This window comes from Echiichthys vipera (assembly GCF_963691815.1).
Source record: "Echiichthys vipera genome assembly, chromosome: 9".
NCBI classification, from domain to species: Eukaryota; Metazoa; Chordata; class Actinopteri; order Perciformes; family Trachinidae; genus Echiichthys; species Echiichthys vipera.
In genome coordinates, this window is record NC_139834.1 from 24,215,889 (window position 1) to 24,235,345 (window position 19,457).

At 40.4% G+C, this 19,457-nt stretch overlaps 2 protein-coding genes across 2 annotated transcripts in view; one reads left to right on the plus strand and one right to left on the minus strand.

The window, feature by feature from the left end:
- Nucleotides 1-1,797: 1,797 nt before the first annotated feature.
- Nucleotides 1,798-4,876, minus strand: dffb (DNA fragmentation factor, beta polypeptide (caspase-activated DNase)). The gene is made up of 7 exons (XM_083919330.1): nt 4,725-4,876; nt 4,085-4,211; nt 3,800-3,985; nt 2,789-2,868; nt 2,536-2,709; nt 2,337-2,437; nt 1,798-2,120 (listed from the first exon to the last, which is right to left on the minus strand). The coding sequence occupies exons 1-7, from the start codon at nt 4,845-4,847 to the stop codon at nt 1,880-1,882; spliced, it is 1,032 nt and encodes a 343-aa protein (XP_083775456.1). The 5' UTR covers nt 4,848-4,876; the 3' UTR covers nt 1,798-1,879.
- Nucleotides 4,877-6,188: 1,312 nt separating this feature from the next.
- The window catches only part of nphp4 (nephronophthisis 4), a gene marked incomplete at both ends in the record, with an annotated part of 169,585 nt that continues 156,316 nt past the window's right edge, over nt 6,189-19,457 (plus strand). Inside the window, 2 exons of the mRNA XM_083919301.1 lie at nt 6,189-6,365; nt 8,423-8,560. Coding sequence (XP_083775427.1) covers nt 6,189-6,365; nt 8,423-8,560 — 315 coding nt within the window. The remainder of the gene's footprint in view (nt 6,366-8,422; nt 8,561-19,457) is intronic.

Here is a 19,457-nt window from a genome sequence, read left to right on the forward strand (position 1 = left end):
AACGTTGTATTAGTGTATCTGCTTCAAACCGTATTGAAGAGATTACTCACAACTCAAGTTGCAGCCTCACAGAGCTCTTTCAGGTTTACTGTAGGGCTGGACCCAAATATTCCAAAATTCGTTCGTTGGGCAGTTGTTCCCTTTTCAGTTTTGGTATTCGGATATTCCTTTTTTTTTTTATTTACACATTTCCTAAAAATAATTATTTTTAAAGAAACCGAAAGCACAACGCTTGCATTTCAGCTTAACGTGAGAGTCTTTAGTGTGTTTTGCTGGAATTTATGGTCACTTTCCTCTTCTCCCGCTCTGTTGCGTTCATAATAGAGAGCAGCTGCAGGGCAGTCGCTAACTTGTTACTTCGCTACCAACATCAGCTTCTCTGGCTTAAAAGACGTGCATGCAGGCTGAAAGTCACCGCGGTGTTCGGGGAAATTACCATTCATTTCCCACTAATTTATTAATTCCACTAAACCACTGCAGCCCGTGTATGTCGGAGGCACGGAGACACTTCTGTCGGAGACCCGTTATAACCGAGCCTTCTGGTGTGTGTAGAGGTCTGTGTGCTTTAACCGTAGCAGACTGCTGTTTTAAGGCAATTTAATGAAGATAACGACTGAATATTCGGAGTTAAAAAAATTGTATCCGGAACAGCCATAGTAGACCGTGGGGACTCATGACTTTGTAAAAGAAAGTTCTCAATGGTAAACCTGGAAATGGACTTGAGAAGGACCGTCCAAACGTACAGAAAGCCCAAAGCGTTTTCAAGACGCAGCACTTGGCCTGATACAAAAGTATCATCTTATTTAATTTGATTTGATTAAATATTTAATTTGATTTGATTTTTTTAGTTACAGCACTGGGATTAATATGTCCACCTGTGGGACATATGCAGCAGTGCCTGTTTTTTTATTTATTGCGGAGTTTATGCTCACATGACCCCATGGTTCAGTCTCGTTGGGTCTCAACCTGGCGAGTGTGTCAGCACGGCACTTTATTTTGACAGATGAGTCCACATAACATAGCGTGCAATCTGAGATAAGCCCTGAGAGACGAGAGCCAGACTGCTCGAGTACAACAACAAAACTTCTAAAAGATTAGCTTTCTTACACATAAAGAGTTGACAAATGTAAATAAAGAGCAGCATGAGGATAGATTTCATTGTATAAATGTGGAGCCAGCGTGCCAAAGAGCAGTTCATAATGAGAGCTTTTAATATGACTCATTCAGTGTTTAAGATGAATGTCATTGTTCACCAAGTGTCTAATATTCCTGAACACATCCGTCTGTGCCCATGTTGGCTTTTATTGGCAGCTGCTTAATATACAACACATCTGTAACATAACATACATTCTGTATATACATATCAAAGCAGCTAATCATTTTCCCTGATGAGGTTCATGTTGGTACACATTTGCAAACATGGCAAAATTCTATATGATAAATGCATTATTAAAGAATACGTTAGTTAATTATTAAAGCAAACTAACTTTAAAAATGTAATGTAGTCGTCAAACTTTGAGGTCAGCAGTAATTGCACTAGTGCTGTTCACTCCTATGCAATCTTCTGACTGAGTGAATGCCACATTGTAATCCATCCATGCATTTTACACAAAGGAAAAAATAAATGTTTTTCATGATTTTGAAGGTTGGGTTTCAGTGTAATGAATCGGCCATTCTGTTTTACAGCTCTGCAGGATACACTGTCTATCTGAGCTGCAACTACATTTTGGATGTCAAAAAATAGTGAATACATGTCTAAGGTGATGTCTATAAATGTCCAAAACCCAAAGAGATTCAGTTTATTGTGAAAGATGAAATATTATTCATCTTAACCAGATTTGAGATGCTGAAAACAGCATTTCTGCTACTTTTTAAACATTCACTCTAAGCGCCTCTTCCTCCCTTTGACCCTCTGCTCTGTGTCTGCGGTCTGTTTAAAGATGTTGTTGGTGTCACACAGCAGGTTGTGAACTCCTTTCTTGTGGCACACGATGTGCACCAGCTTCAGGTTCTCTCTGGTGAATAGCAGGCGGTAGAAGTAGTTCAGGTTGACATCCGCGCTCTTGTGATTCTGTAGAGCTTCCACCAGCGCGGGAATGATCGTCCTCTTCTTTTCAATCCTGGACACAAGACCAATCATCCATTGTAAGCTGTTACATCAGATCACAGTCTACAAAGCCTCACTGATCAGGGATTATTGGCGATTTTACTATTCTTCGATCCTCTGAGTAAAGCTTTTCTTGATACGTCTGGTTTCACTCCGTTTGCAGTGGTGTCCGATAATTTGATTTGTGATAATTTGAAATGTTTTATTTGCTTGGCCTAAACTGTCCAACCTGTGGTCCAGATTCCACGTGCTGAAGATGATCCGGCTCTCTCGGCTGCTGTAGGGGTTGATGGAGTGCAGAGACTGACATGCTTCCTGCTCAAAGGATCCCTGAGGAGGCAGCAGAGAAGAAGTAACCGGAAGCATGTGTCTCCAGAATATGAAAGAAAAGCAGCAGAGCTCAGTGTGTGGTTTTGTTCCTTTTATACCTGGCAGGTAAACCATCCTTCCTGAGTACAGAAGCGATCCGCTTCCTGCGCGCTCCTGTCGAAGTAGCAGCCGTTGTGCTTCGCTGTCTTGAGCATTTCTGCCAGGAATTTCAATGTTTTCTCAAACTCTGCCCTGACTTTAGCCCTCTGTATGGTTTTGGTGGCACCGCCCACCTGAGAACAGAGACAGAACAACACGTTTAGATAATATGCCGGACGCCTTCAGATGCATGAATAGAATGAGGGCTTTTACCTCTGCCATGTAGCCTCGTATCCTGCTCTCACAGTTGGACTTCATGTAGGCAGACTTGGTCTTGAATCGACTATCAACACCTGGAACAACAAACTACATATGAATTCAAATTCACATCAAGTGTTTCAAGGAATGTTTGGCTTTTTGCTCAATCAGATGCAATGTCTGCTTTCATATTGTACTTTTTTTTTTTTTGTCCAGTGTGAGAAAGGTATGCTGGGAGAGACCATCAACCATCAACTCTGAAAAATAAACTGGCACCTTTTATTTCCATAATGATGTTCTTTTTTTATTGTATTATCTGTGCACATGAATAGGCCAGTTTTAAGTCATGGTATTGGTCCCCAGAGGCTGCAGCCTGTATAACAGCTCACAGAGTCTCCCTTAGAGATAGGAACGCGAAGTAGAGCCGCTGCTCCTTTGCGTTGAAAGGAGCCAGTTGAGGTGGTTCGGGCATCAAGTACGGATGCCCTCTGGGCGTCTCCCTAGGGAGGTGTTCCAGGCACGTCCAGCTGGGAGGAGGCCTCGGGGAAGACCCAGGACTAGGTGGAGAGATTATATCTCCACACTGGCTTGGGAACACCTCGGGATCCCCCAGTTAGAGCTGGTTAATGTGGCCCGGGAGAGGAAAGTTTGGGGTCCCCTGCTAGAGCTGCTGCCCCCGCGCCCGACCACGGATAAGCGGTTGAAGATGAGATGAGATGAGTATGGAAAATCCTGGTGGTTTTTTTTTGTCAGACCACATTTCAGGACACTCTGATATACAGCATCCTATCCTTTTAATAAATCTAATATTGCACAATGTAAACATTTCCATTGTTGCCATTTGTTCAGTCTTATGAAAAAAATAACTTGGCATGTATAAATGAGATACATATGTCACTTTACCTATCATCATATTGTGATTAACATCAAAGGGATCTCCTTAAAACGAGCATTTTCTTCTTATAAGAGTTTTATTTTGTCATTGTGGCAGCAATAGGTTGCCGTGCCTACACATAAACTTTGCACCTTTGAACCACTCCTCATCCTCCTTTCTGCTCTCCAGCTCAGATCGGTCCTCCAGGTTGATCAGCAGGTCCGTCAGGATTTTGCGCCTCTTAGGGGACTCCTCATCAGACAGGAGTCCTTTGGCTGCTTCGATGAGGCCGTCGGCATGCCGGTCTGAGCTCAGCAACCGACTGATGTCACACACGACTGGAATGAAAACCCACAGAGGTCAAAGGGGTCAGACGACGATACTACCCTCCTCTAAACTTACAGTGTATCTGGCGGTCAGGAGTTGAGTTCACCCACCTCCGCTCCACGTCTGATCTCTGCTCAGAAGAACTAGTTCAGTGTTGTCTGGCAGAGTCTGGAAGAATTCCTCCGTCACTTTGGTCCCATCAGCATACAAACAAACATGTGCACCAGAAGACGGTAGCTGGAAATGACAATACACATAATATACAAGATGTCTACATTCATGTCAAGAACCTTGGTGTGATTTTAGATGCTGACATTAACTTCCAGAAACACGTATCTCATATCTGCAAAACGGCATTTCATCATCTTAGAAACATCTAAAGTTAAATGCCTCCTGTCACAGTCACATTAAGGCTTTAAATTCCAGTAGACTCGATTACTCTAATGCACTTTATGCTGGACTGACAAAGCAGGTGTTAAACTCCAGCTTATTCAGAATGCTTCAGCCAGAGCATTAACCAGAACCAAAGGGTACGAGCATATCACTTCTGTTTTAACTTCTCTTCACTGGGTCCCAGTAAAACAAATAATATATTTATTTTAAAATACTTCTTAAATCTCTCTCTTTCTTTCTCTCTCTCTATATATGTATGTATATATACTGTCTCATTATACTTTCTTTCGGTTTACTGTGAGAAAAGCGGAAGTGTAACCACAGCTGTTAAAACAGACCAATAAACACAGAGCTCACCTGTAATAACTTGCAGCCTTTTTGAAGCAGCTCCTTCACATTTTTTGCCGCAACTCCAAACTTTCTATTTTCATCACAACTCCTAATTTTCACCGGTTTGTGTTTCCTGAAGAGTCCGAACATGTTATCGCACTGTTGTCTGTTTGGATCATAGGTTTGGACAGACCGCTTTCTGCTTCTTCTTCTTCTTCTTCTTCTTCTTCGGGCTGTTTTGCCACAGACTGCACTCTGCTGCCCTCCACTGTCACTCTTCTTCTACTGTCTTTGCTCCTCCTTTGGTAAAAGTAGCAACAAAAAATGAATAGGAAAAAGTCCTGCATTCAAAAAGGAGAAGTGCACATTTTGTAGGCATGTCTGGCCACAGTCAGTCAGGCTCATATTATTATTTAGAGACCTATGAATACAAATATGAATTAATTATGAACGCATGTGTAAGCATTCTTTTAATGTTGTGCCTGGTCAACCGGAAGCTACCATTTCATGTTAAGAAGAAGAAGAAGAAGAAGGTTGAAGTATCAGGATAATAATAATAATGACAAAATCCAGAATCATGATTGGTTTATATTTTTTAGTTGGAAATGGAGAGACAATACAAAGCCTCAATGCAAGCTTCTTTCCACCTCCTCATTAACTTAAAAAAATGTTATTCAATAATTCAAAATTCAGTACACTGCATGCAGTACAGTTAAACAAGTGAATCCATTCAACATTACATTAATATATTACAGATAATTGTATAAACAAGGATTGTGTCACCGTTTTTTTCTTCAGATAAGGGGCCTAGTACAGGTAAGATATTTTTTAAAACTGTTGCTTTCTTCCTTGTCATTTTATCAAGGTATTGTGTATATGTGTTAAATTCTCTTTTAAATACTAGGAAGTGAGGGGATGTTCTAGTGTGACTAGTGAGTATTCACTAATTACCTAGTAAACATTTTGGACCTCAGTAGTTAACTAGTTGAGGAAACCTTCTACTTCTACGGCTACTACTACTGCTACTTATAATAATATTGATAATACATCTTAAATATAATTAAATCCTTGCGTATGGCATGCTATTATACTTTGTGTAGTGCGCATGGTAGTGGAAAAATAACTGTTGTTGTTTCCCTGTAGACAAAATCATGGGCAAAGTGAACATCACCATAGCAACTGATGCAGCGCGGTGGGAAGTACCAAATGAAAGGTTTGAGGGATTAAGGACGAATTCTGTGAAATTGTGCCAGGATGTTTAGTTTCGGGTCAAAACGACTCTTTGGATAAGCAATTCTCTCTCATGTTAATGCTTTATTATTTGTATTATTTATTTACGCGTGTATACTCGAAATAAGTAATTGCTTGACCGGCTAACCCCTGTGCACTGAGTAGTAGAATCCAATTTCAATATGGCGGCCGCGGGTTTGAAAATGTGAACGACTAGAAAGATAACCAACATTTCTCTCTTGTTCCTGTTAACTACAGAATATGGTGAGAACAGAAGACACGTCCACCATGACGGACGGCTGGAGAGCAGTGTTTGACAAAAGCCGGGAGGTCCCTCCGCCCAGACAAACGACCCGCCTGGCTATAGAGAGACACTTCAGCCGGTCCCACGGCCTCCAGCTCAGCCTCAGCCGGCTCTCTGCACCTCACCTCCCGCAGGTGAGGGATCATAGTAACGCTGAATGCTCGGTATAGACTTCATCAATTTTAGAGAGAATGTGGTGGTAACTAAACACATCTAAATTCTATGTTGTTGGAGTAGAGTCTGCCCACTTTCGGCTGTCATTTAGCAAAAGAGATACTTTAACGTCCAGAAAGTTGAGTAATTAAAGCCTGTGAATGTTCTCATTCGTCCAGGTCATCGTTATCCTCAAAGCAATTTCAGTCAAAAACAACTGGACTGGTTGTTTGTCTAGGAAGACGTTTCACCTCTCATCCAAGAGGCTTCATCAGTTCATGTACGCATCTGACCAGGCTGGGACTGGTCCAACTAACTGGTGTGGAGATCCAGGTATTGAACCTCTCACAAGGCCGATGATGTCACTGACACCCTTTGTGCTCCAAGTGCCCACGCCCGTCGTTAGAGTGACAGTCGTTGGTGGGCAGTTGGTTTCGACTTCGTTAGTGCTCTATTGAGTCTGAACGACAGTCGTTGGGGTCACCCGGGCCATGTGTGAACAGTTGTCCTTTGAGGTTAGATTGTTGAATCTCCTGGGAAGGGATGAAAGGGCGGCATTGTAAATTGGAGATAAGTGGTGTCTCAGACCCCCTCCTCTGTTTAGCGATGGTTTCTCCACTTTTACATAGATGGCTTCTTTTACTCCTCTTTCAAACCATCTGTCCTCTCTGTCCAAGATTTGGACATTGCTGTCATCAAAGGAGTGGGCTTTCTCCTTGAGGTGTAAGTGGACAGCCGAGTCCAGGCCTGAGGAGTTAGCTCTCCTGTGTTGGGCCATGCGTTTATGCATAAAGAAGGAAGGAAGTTAGGAGAGCTAACTCCTCAGGCCTGGACTCGGCTGTCCACTTACACCTCAAGGAGAAAGCCCACTCCTTTGATGACAGCAATGTCCAAATCTTGGACAGAGAGGACAGATGGTTTGAAAGAGGAGTAAAAGAAGCCATCTATGTAAAAGTGGAGAAACCATCGCTAAACAGAGGAGGGGGTCTGAGACACCACTTATCTCCAATTTACAATGCCGCCCTTTCATCCCTTCCCAGGAGATTCAACAATCTAACCTCAAAGGACAACTGTTCACACATGGCCCGGGTGACCCCAACGACTGTCGTTCAGACTCAATAGAGCACTAACGAAGTCGAAACCAACTGCCCACCAACGACTGTCACTCTAACGACGGGCGTGGGCACTTGGAGCACAAAGGGTGTCAGTGACATCATCGGCCTTGTGAGAGGTTCAATACCTGGATCTCCACACCAGTTAGTTGGACCAGTCCCAGCCTGGTCAGATGCGTACATGAACTGATGAAGCCTCTTGGATGAGAGGTGAAACGTCTTCCTAGACAAACAACCAGTCCAGTTGTTTTTGACTGAAATTGCTTTGAGGATAGAGTAATTAAAGGTGACCTTACATTATATCAGCCGATCAGTTACGTTTACCACTAGCATACAGCGTTAACATGCAATGGTCTTATGGCCCCTTTCAAAGATGTAAACATAAACATCCCAAAAGAGTCCTAGTTTATTTCCTTTTGTTTCTATTAAACTTGGACACATTTAGAATGTTTACCTTTACAACTCTAAAAAGGTTTAGTGATAATCCACCAAATACCCCTGCAGTTATTTACTGTCTCATAGAAATAAGAATCACTTTAATATACCGGTACCTTAGATTTTGCACGTAAATTTGTGTAGGCCTATTATATGCATACTAAATGTGTCATTGCATCTTGAATAGACTTTTTCTAATGACATGCGTTCACACACTGCAAGGAAGGAATAAATACAATGTATACAAAGTACACTCCTTGCACTGCAACTGGAAATATGGGACATAACGTAAGCATTATAAATTTGTCTAGTTGAAGTGTATGTGAATGGCATCGACTATCAGGAAGTTAACAAGGACCCAGGCTGTAGACTTAAAATGGAAATCCATTGGAAAGGTCTACATCATTTTCAAAGTTTGCCAACAGGTTGAACAACATTAAATGTCTAAACCTTTTAGGACTACTTGTGACTTTTTCCCTTTTTACTATCAGGAGATGTCAGAGGGGGGACAAGATGTCACCTACCAGCTGAGAGTGACCCTGTTTGATAAAAACTACCAGCACTTCTTTGGGAGAACATGGAAGAGCCCCCCCCAGAGGATGAAAAATAACAAGATCTCCTTCAACCAGGTAGCTCTACTATCACATTGAAATACGGTAGCGTTACTATAACATTGATATAAGAGAGCTTTACTATAACATTGATATAAGATAGCTTTACTTTAACAGTATAACAGTGAAATGAGGTAGCTTTACTCTGACATTGAAATAAAGGAGCTTTACTATAACTAAATAAGTTCAGACAGCTGCAGATGTCACAGTTTGAAACTAATTTTATGTTCTTTTGGTAGACAGTGCATTGGTGATTATAGTGAAATCAACGCCCATTCATGCATCAATATAATTAATTTAGCACAGCCATTATTTAATTAAAACCGACTGAAAAGCTCCACCACTCAAGGCTTTCAATTAGCGCTGAAGATTGGACTGTGTTCTGCTGCGCTTGTTGTCAGCCTGAACTCAGCGAGTTCCAAACTGCCCTGAATGCAAATAAGTGATTCCAGTTGCATCCAAAACACTTCCCATCTTGAGCCTATTTTCACCTGTCAGTTTAGGAAGAGTTATTACAGAGGGGTTTGGCATAGGAAAAGTATCAATACCACACAAATTGTATCAGCTACCTTTTAAATTGCTTTGTATAGCATCATCGAGTGTTCAGTTACTTTTTCAGGTTAAGAGGTATCTGTTAACATGCATAGGTATTATTTATTTTGACTAGTGGTGGGACATGATAAAATAATAATAATTATTATTATTAATTATTCTATTGTAATTAATTAATCGCGATTAACCGCATATCAATATTTGACACAAGAAGCCACATTTTTCAATTTAAATGGATTTTGGTTTATATCCTAATCAATGAATAGACACAAAAATGAGTTTAGACAACAAAATGTGTTTATTTTTATCAGTGAGCACTAACATTTTGTGAACTTTAAAGTCTTAAACACATTTGTTTCGGTTTATAAAAAATAAAACAGTGCTTAGTACGGTATATTCAAGAAAAGTGGAAAACTTACATTGCAAATATATTTAAAATAATATCCTTGGCATAAATAAACAGTTAAACATAGAGTGCTTTTCTCCCATGTTTTCAAAAACACAGAAACAAAAATGATCCATCCACTAATGACAGTCCCTCAAGCGTTGTCTGTGCTAACGTTAGCTGCAGCTGAAGAGCTCCGGTGGGAGGTGAATTCTTTCTTGCACAATTTGCACACAACCGTGCTCTTGTCCATGTTTCCACTTGGTCGTTTTTTAGAACTCAAATGTCCGCCCACTGAACGCTGCCCCTCATCAGTTTCATTTCTCTCGTGTTGTGTCCTATGCGTCAGTATTAAGGGCCGTGCGGGAACTCATCGTTTTGCTATGTCCAAAAATACATTTTGGTTAATTGCGTTATTTTTTTTATCGTGTTATTTTTCCTGTAATTAATTAATCAAATAATCGTAATTAACGTGTTAAAGTCCCAGCCCTAATTTTGACATTTAATACTCAACAACTTCATCAGGACCTTTTGTGTGTGTGTGTGTATATGCATTTGACTAATGTACAATATCTCCAACAGTAACATATTAAGCAGAGCTTACTGAATATGAAAGAAAGGTTACTGCACCAAGTGATTATTCACCGACACATTCAGTATATTGAATGAGATGAATTAGAATATTACACAGAGCACATTAACTTCACCAAAGTCATGGATTTTAAAAGGCAGGAAATAACAACATTAATATTCTCAATCTCTCAGCAGAATTATTTGTTAAAACTTTAAAGTCTTGTGGATGCACAGGATCTTTTAGTCTCAAGACACAAACCATCCCGGATGGAAAAATATATATCACTGCGAAAGGTATTCTGGAAAACTGCTGAAAAACATGATACAGCGGTTCTTGATGTCCTTCCTTAATTGACCAAGGCCTTAATTGCTACTTAACTACATGGTGGTGCAGAAACAACAGAATCTGGCTATGTTATTTGTCCACAAGGGGTCGCTCAAGGATTATGTGAAGGCCCCAATGCTGACCTTTTGAACAGATATCTGTGTCTAAGCTGGGCCATCAGTAAAAAACAAATTGCAGCACATTATACCAAACTAGGTCTGAGGAAAACAGCGTAACCTCTTACACAATGAAAGTTGATTATTCAACTGTAAGACACGTTGCTCAGTATTTTTATTGGTCGAAATTCTTTAAAGATATATAAAATAAAGTAAGATGGTTTTATATGAATTGCTGATTTATGTGATACATGTCTTAACTACTAAATGCCACTACGCTGCCCCAAAACTTTAGAAGAAAGCTGTGGGTTTATGTATGACCCCATCACTCACAGCAAAAAGCTAACTGTAAATAAACAGATTTGACCCCTAAAGAAATTGCACAGACACATGAGTGTTTTCAGTGATTTGGTGAAGGTTGAAGTTAAGCAGATCAATGTGCTAGAATTATGAGAATTCATCAGACTTAACCCTCACAAGTGCAACACTACTAATACAGTACTGGAGAGTAGATCCTTTTTTTAAGGTACTGTCATATTACATTTCCATCCTATTCCACTGAACTCAGATAAAAACAGGATGTGATATGTGTGATGAGAAAAATAAAGAAATATTGATCAGATATGCTGAGTGTGGCGAGTATGAGTGTGACGCTAAAGTTTCTATTCTGGTAGTGTAGAAATACGGTAAATGGACATAATTTCTGAGCTGAAAAGTGAAGCTGATACTGAAGCGCCTTAAACCTACATTCTTCCTAATGTCAATCAGGCACTGACTCTAAAGAGAAGTTAGATTGTTTAGAAGTCAATGAGAAAACAACCTTACTGCTCACTTGATATATTACCTTGGTGAACATTTTCCTGATGAGTTTATGGTCTTAATGTCTAATTTTAAATCTTCTTCAATACCGTATGATGTTCATTTGGTAAATTATGGTACCATGTACAGTAAATGGACCATAAAGCAGGGTATGCTTTAGGGCAGGGCTACTTGGCGAGCCGTCACTCAGGATAGAGGCTTAGCAATTCATATTCACGGTTCTGTGTACTTCAAAATACCTGTGAACTTGTTTTTACCCCTATGTCCCCACATTAAACTAATCCTGTCCAAATAGGGCTTAAGTCAACTTAGTCATGACTGTTTGCAGTCGTGGCTCCCAAATGGTCTAACAAGCTCCCCATCAACATCCGGACAGCAGAAAGTCTACACATCTTCCGCCACAGGTGTCCTGCACTTACATCCTGCACTTATATGTTGCACTCTGTAGTTTGGCTTATTTGAAGCTAATGCACTTACTTGATTGTTGCTGTTCTGGGTTTGTACCCTCATGGTTGAATTCCCCCTTTGGAAGTCGCTTTGGATAATTTTTCATTTTAAAAGACAAAACTCAGTCTGAAGCCCAGCTCCTCCTGTGATGTGATCATTTTAGTTTTATTTCCCGGTGTCATCATTTGAAGCTGAAGATTCAAGAGGGTTTATTGTCATCACAGCCATATACACAGTACACAGTGCAATGGGTGTTGTATATTAAGATCAGTCCCTGAGCGTTTAGAAGTCTGATGGCCTGGGGTAAGAAGCTGTTTCGTAGTCTGGATGTGAGGGGCCGTATGCTTTGGTACCTTCTGCCAGATCGTAGGGGGGAGAAAAGTTTGTGATGGGTTGGTGGGATCCTCCGCAATGCCGGTTGCTTTGCGGATGCAGCATGGGTTGAAGATGTCTATGATGGAGGAGAGAGAGCTCCATGTTAGTGTTTGTATGCAAATTGTTTTACTGAAAAAGTGTTGGTTTGCTGCATTATAAACAGGAAACTCCAACCTTTAGCACGTCTGTCCTCTATGGGTTGGAGGTAGATTTGGTGCAATTACATGCACTTTTTTGCTGTGTCTGAGGTCCTCTGAAAAAGAAACATGAAAGATGTTGGCCTGCAGTGTGGGGTTCAAGTTTGCACAGAAGTCTATTGGCTCACTTTGCTTCACTTAATTTTACTTTTACCAATCATTGTTCTCAGAGTTGGTTCTCCTCTGTAATCATCATTACACAAACGGAACAAAGCCACATTTTTCATGTCAAACTGTGTGATGTACTTTGTGAAAGATCGGCTTTGATGATGAAATTTCCAATAACTTCTTGAAAATGCTTAAGAGAATGTCGCTACGGAAGCTATAATATAATCTACGGAAGACGGCAATGCTGCTTTGGCTGCTAGTTTCCTGTACAACAACCCTTTAGGCATCACTGTGCAAACCAAAGTTCTTGTAGTCCGATTTGAGCCGATGAGATTTAACTTGCCAAACCTAGGGCACACTAGTATGTGCAAGGTGTGTTCTTGCAATGCTTTAAGATGCACAGCACAACACTGCTGGTCAAGTACGCCATGGAATTTCTCTTATGAATTTTGCATGTAGTCTAAATCATGTTGTAAATTCCTAATGTAAGCTATGTTTAATTGATTCTGTTATATTTGTATTCCATCAGATTAGACGTGGCCATTTTGCTAATACCTATGGTACCTATATTTGTCCCCTCCGTCATCTTACCCCTTTTTATGATAATCAAACGTAAGAAGACAGGGTCAACGCAGCAACTCAGCACTTCAGGAGGTATTCCTGCTACCCCATCGCTTGAACCTTGATCCTCTAGTTGACAGATGCAATCTAACTACAGCGCCTGCCATATGAGTTTCTTGTGACAGGGTCATCAGTTGTAAACTACAAAATGTACCCCTGTGTCGTCGCCCAGCATAATTTTATAGCATCTCTTCCAAGTCATTATGTTATTTTTGAGCAGATATCTGGAGAACAGCAGGATGTCTGTGTTCTCTCTCAATCAAACATCTGAAGGCCTCTGCATATCCTGGTTGGAGGCTCATCACCCATTGTTTTATGATCGCATCGGAGCACTGCTGAACTCTTCTGTAGCCTCCAATGTGGAAGACGCCTGATCTGCTGATAGTGTGAGCTGTTGTGCAAGATGTTTTGAGAAACTCTTTTTTTTAATGGAAAGAATAGTGTGTGCTATAGCTGGCTGATAAATGCAGTGTTGCATAAGTCTTTTTACAGAGACACCAATGAGTCACAGCTGTGGCACATTGGGATTCTCAGTTTTGTCACCATCTGTTTTCCTCTGCTTGATGTTCTTTTGATCGAACCATCGCGCACAGTGTATGGCTTTACTTTGATCCACCATAATAGTCATAGCCTGTATAAAAACCCACTTGCTATCCCAATAAACATCCAAATCCCATTATCCGTCCAGGGTAATAATATATACCACATCATATCCTATCAGGATGATGAAGTGAAGCTGGCCTTCTCTGTGTCGTGCCACAAGAGCTGCACCAGCCTTTTTATTGGATTTGGCCTGATGCTCTCACATTCATGCTGGTGTTTATGAGTGGCAAATTGCTGTTTCATATCCAAATAATGTCAGAGGGGGGACCCTCTCCTAACTTACAGGAGCGCAGGGAAAATTGCAAGGCCCCCACCTCCCCCTTTTCAGCCATGATGGATTGGTTTTAATATCGGGTGAAAAGCAAAGATGCTCTGTGATTAAAGATAGAAAAAAGGAGCTCTTACTAAATCTATTTTCTCGCTTTGTCTGTGATTTTCTTTCTTCCTCTGCAGAAGCAAGATGTCTTGACAATGACGACGTCTGTTGCTTTTTGTGCCGCTCAACCAGTTGTCAAGTCTGACTTATAAAGCTTTTATTTTGAAAGTAGAGTGCACATTTGGAGACAGTTTGATTTGTTTGTCAATGTTTTAGTGGTTTTCAGATCTTGTGAAAGCTGCTTTTATGTATGGAATGTGGTAAGGTCCGATAGATTCACTCTGACAATGTCAGCCTTTGCTTGAATTTCGGTCTGTTTCCTTGGATACACAAAGGGAAATGTAGGTCATTGTACATTTTCTTTGACAGGATTCTGAAACTGAGCAAGAACAAGGTCATTTTGTCATGACAGGCTTTTGTGTATGTGCTTTTTAAAAATATCTCTATAAAGCATATACAGCCTTTGGACAATTGTTCCTTTTTTGTATATATATATATATATATATATATATATATATAAATATATACACTTGGCACTTTGAGGAACTGTTACAACCCAGCTCGTGAGGGGAAAGGGAAGCAACATAAAACCAGCTGGTCTTGGTAATGTAAGGTATTTATTAACAATAAAGTTTCAAAGTAGAAAAGGAAAACGTACAATACTACAACAGGGCCTACGGGTGCTGCTAAAGCAATAAACAAATAAAACTGAAAAAGGAATCTTTAACACTATAGCTGAAACAAAAGGTAAACAAAAGATCAACCACTTAACTAATCCAGTAGAACAAAACACAATGGCCCTCATTTATCAATCTTGCGTGAAAACGGGCGCAGATCTGAGCGCAGAATTGGTCGTATGACAGGACCCACGTGTGATTTATGAAACATTCGTATCTGACCAATCTCAGCGTACGAATGAGCGGATGAAGTTCCTGTTTCAGAGGCCTCGCCCACTGAGGTCAGACACGGAGAGACGAAACATTTGTAAGAAAATAAACTTTTCCGACACACAGATCGTCTTAAGAGTGGAATAAAAGGGGCCCATAAAAACGCTGTATGGAAAAGAATAACGGAGGCAGTCAACCCGAAGCAGCGCTCCACTGAGACCTGTGTGCTTGTGTGCGCACTGTTGGACAGGTGTTGTGCCATATTCAGCACCCCTGCCGTGAAATGCACCCCCTCGCATAGGTGATATTCTGGATCAGAAGGCTGTTGTTTTGACCTATAGGAGTAGTTTAATTTCGTTATATATATATGTATATATATATATATATATATATATATATATATATATATATATATATATATATATATATATATATATATATATATATATATATATATATATACATACATACATACATACATACATACATACATACATACATAGGTGGGGTTCTTCTGCTGGAGAACAAAATTAGAGAACAAATTATTAATATTTGATTTATTCTAAAATATGGTTATTTTATATTGTTCAGAATTTGATAGAATACTAGTTGTGACTATACCACTGCTGCACTAGCATGTTTTGTAAATTACCAAGACACTTGTGAAAAAAAACAAAGGATTTTCGAGAGCTGGCCATTTCATTTTTTCAATATTCTTAGCTTCAAGGAACTGCTTAACCTCTTTTGCAGTGTGACAGGGGGAATTGTCTTGCATGAAAATTGCAGGCTGATTGGGAGACAATTGCGGTGAAGGTGTTGCATGTTGCCAAATAAGGTTCACATAAACATCTGCATTCACCCTGCCATGTAGCTGTACAAGAGGCCCAACTCCTGCTGCAGAAAACATCCCTCAAACCATGACTTCTTTACACACTTTGGGTTCAGTCTTTCCCTAGTCCTACGCCGAACATAATGTTTCCCATCAGACCCAAGTGTATTGAACTTACTCTCATCACTGAAGTGCACTCTGGACCAGTTCTCCTCAGCAAAGGCATGTCTAGCCTTTTTTTTTATTCTTTCTGCTGATGAGAGGTTTAGTCTCCGCAGAGGGGGCTTTCAGTTCAAAAAGTCTTAAACGGAAACACACTGTATGCCGAGACAGATCCCTGCCCTTTTAAGCACTGAACTGGTGAGCAACTTCAGTTGGAGAGTTGAACTAAATCACCATTGAGTCTCTGCATAATCCTCTCCTCCATTCTTCTCATGCACTTGTTTTACGTGGAGGACCAGCATTTTTGAGGGACTAATCTGTGTCCTTGTAAAGTTTCAAAATTTTTGAAATTACAGACTTGGAACTCCCAACCTCTCTTGCAATGGCTGAGAGGGTCATCCCTTTGGCCTCCATCTGGTCACCTTAGAGCTGCCTGCCATCTTTCAAAATAACTAGGAGAGCTGCCAGATAAATAGGTTGTGTCCACCAATAACTGGGAGGTATCTGAAAAGTTCTCTAATTTTGCTCACAGCTTTTTTCACAAAATAAAGGTTTTTGTTGAAGTGCCTTGGTTATTTATAAAAACATGCTAGTACAGCAATGGTATAGCCACAGCAGATATCAAATTCTGGACGGTAAAAAAAGTATTTCATAATGAATCAAGAGTTTATACTATGTCCATAATTCCTTTCATCAGTTGCTGGTTTTCTTACATCATGACTCATATTGTTTGATAACTATTAGAATATTCTCTACAATGTAGCTCTCCTTTCTATACTTGCTCTAAGGCAGTGAAAGCTGTGGTCAGTAGAGGGCAATGTTGTGCTACAGACAGAGGAGTTGAGACTGGAGGAGGATATAGAGTGAAAAATGCATCTTTCTGCATTGTCTCTCACTGTGATCACTCCATTTGAACTCCCTGCCTTCACAGGGAGCCAGTGGTTTCTTCTCATGTGTGCAACGTTATCGGGCCGACAGCTGGGCTTTGGAGAAAAGGCCAAGTTTTGTTCCTGTCCGTGCAACCTCTGTGTTTACTGGTCTCCTAATGCTGTTAGGCATGACGTAGGAAGCACTGCACACAATAAACTGGGAGTAACACACACAAATATATGCATACATATTTTATTTCTCTACCCTTTTTTTCCTTTGTCCCTTCTCTTAACCGAAAACACATTCCTCCGCTATTGTTTCTTGAGTAGTTGTATTTTAAAGAGCAAATTGGTTTCAAAGTGAAGAACACCACATGGTTTAAATTCTTACTACTTGTGGTAGTAGTCACATTCATCATATAAAGTTCTTCCTTAAAGCGTACAATATGGTGCCAAATTTAATATATCAATGCTGTAACGAGACTGCAGTTAAAGCCTCAACCCTTCTGCTTTCTAAAAGGAGACACATCCTCCACAAAGGCTGACTCTGCTGAAGAAAAATGGCTCGTTTGACTCTGGTATATTTGTTGTTGTGTGCTATATTCACAGTGTATATCACGTATGATTGCATCTGTGATTCACATCTACTCAAGCATGACCATTCACCTTTCTCTGCCCTTTTCTCCAGTGTGAAGAGGAAATGTGAGATTGTCTTTCATGTCAACTCTTCTTTTAACACCATAAGAAGAGAATTAATGATTAGAGAACAAATTATGTTCCTCCATGGTAAGTTTGAAGGTGTCATAGGCTGAATACAAGTAAACATCTGTGATGGAAGGGCCCATTAGTTCAACCTGCAACATTTCCTTTAGCTGCTTTAGCTGCTTTGTCAGGATTTATACATTTTTGACATCTAGTGATAGGTATTGTTGGGAATTCATCCGGATATCGATACTGGTAGTGCTTATCGTCTTTCATATTCATCAGTCCTTATCTCACTCAGGTATCCTGCTGTAAAAGAGAGAGTAGAGCCACTGACTAGAGATGTAAACTATGCACAATATGTGGTGTGTTTATATATTGCTGTCTACTGTATACTGTGTGGGTGGTGTGTCCTCTAATAGCACAATTATCACCTTTATGTTAAATGCATGGAGTATACTTTTTAGCCTTGGTTCTTTAACCTGTTGCTATAGTTTTACATAACTGCCTTAATCTATTTTTTTTAGAGGGGTGGTGGTAGCCATTCTAATGCTATATTATGCCTAATATGTTTTTTCAGCAATTTTTGGGTTGATACCATTTTTGTTAGACATTTTTGGTGCTAAATTGAACCATTTTTTACCACTAGAGAATAAATAAATCATTTTTGGTGATCGGCTGACAAGCACCCATGTTCTGGAAACTGTTCAGAAACCCAGTTATTGTCAATATACCTCAGAAAGCCATCCATCCTCTGAATACCTGAGTTCTCTAGTTTGCGGTTGTAAAGTTTCATGAGGCTATGATTATCCTAGAGTTCACAAGAGCTCATTCTATACAGTGAGCTCTTGTTTAAAAAAATGGTCGAACTACAATGCAATGGCTACTATGGGGACTAACGTCATCAAACATGAATAAAATTGGGCTCAGTGAATCCACAAAAGTCTCGGCTTTTGAGTCCAATTTATGCAACTGTTTAGGGACCCTGGTATGCAGAAATATTCAAATACTCCAATTTAGAATAGGCCAAAATAACACATTTGTACGTGAGAAAGTGCGTGTTTTTTGCCCTAAACTGCTTTTGATTAGCATAAAGTGGGCATGTCTGCATATCTAAACCATAGCTCTTTTGTTGTTCAAAACTTTTAAAACGAGTTTTGTTGACAATAAGGAAAATACCATATAAAACAACCGTCCTTTGACATATGGAATTGTGCCAAATGGCCCCAAGGAGTCCTCCTATGAACTGCTTAGAGCTCAGATAAATGGCCAACAGTAAAACATGAACCCGTATTGAGTCTTGTAATGTTCTGCCTTTCATTCTCGTTTTACAACACATGGCACTTCCTACAGTAAATGTAGCGAGCCTATGTGAAAAGCCATATGATTGATGGACAAAAGAGCTGCTACAGCAGCATAGTCAGGCCTTCAGCTTACCTCAGGGCTCAAGTCCTTCTCCCAACTGGCATGCCACACTACGAGATATACACTTCAATTATACATGGGGAGGGTGGGGGCGACGACTCCGCTGTCTTGCCCGAGAACTGATCAATATTTTAGCTCCAAGGGGACCAAACATCTAGCGGAGCATCTGCTGTTTAACAGCTTTACACACTGGAGTGGCACACCCATAATACACAGCTATATACTGTTGGTGTGTGTGTGTGAGAAAGAGAAAGAGAGAGTGAGAGTGTGATCCAGGGAATACAAGGGCCACGAGAGCTTCTGCCAAGGTGACCGTAGGGAGAGATGAGAGCCTCGAGGAGGTGTTAGGTCTGGATGTGGTGTGGTTTATAGTGATGCAATTTTTACTGGACTCGTCTTGTACCATCCAGAGCTAATTTTTACTTTCCTCACACGTTTCCCTCCACACATGCCAACACACACGCAAACCATAGACTATGTTTAAAGACAGACAGCTTGACAGCTCCCCTAAAGTAAAGCCAAAACATTTCGATTGCCCACGGTG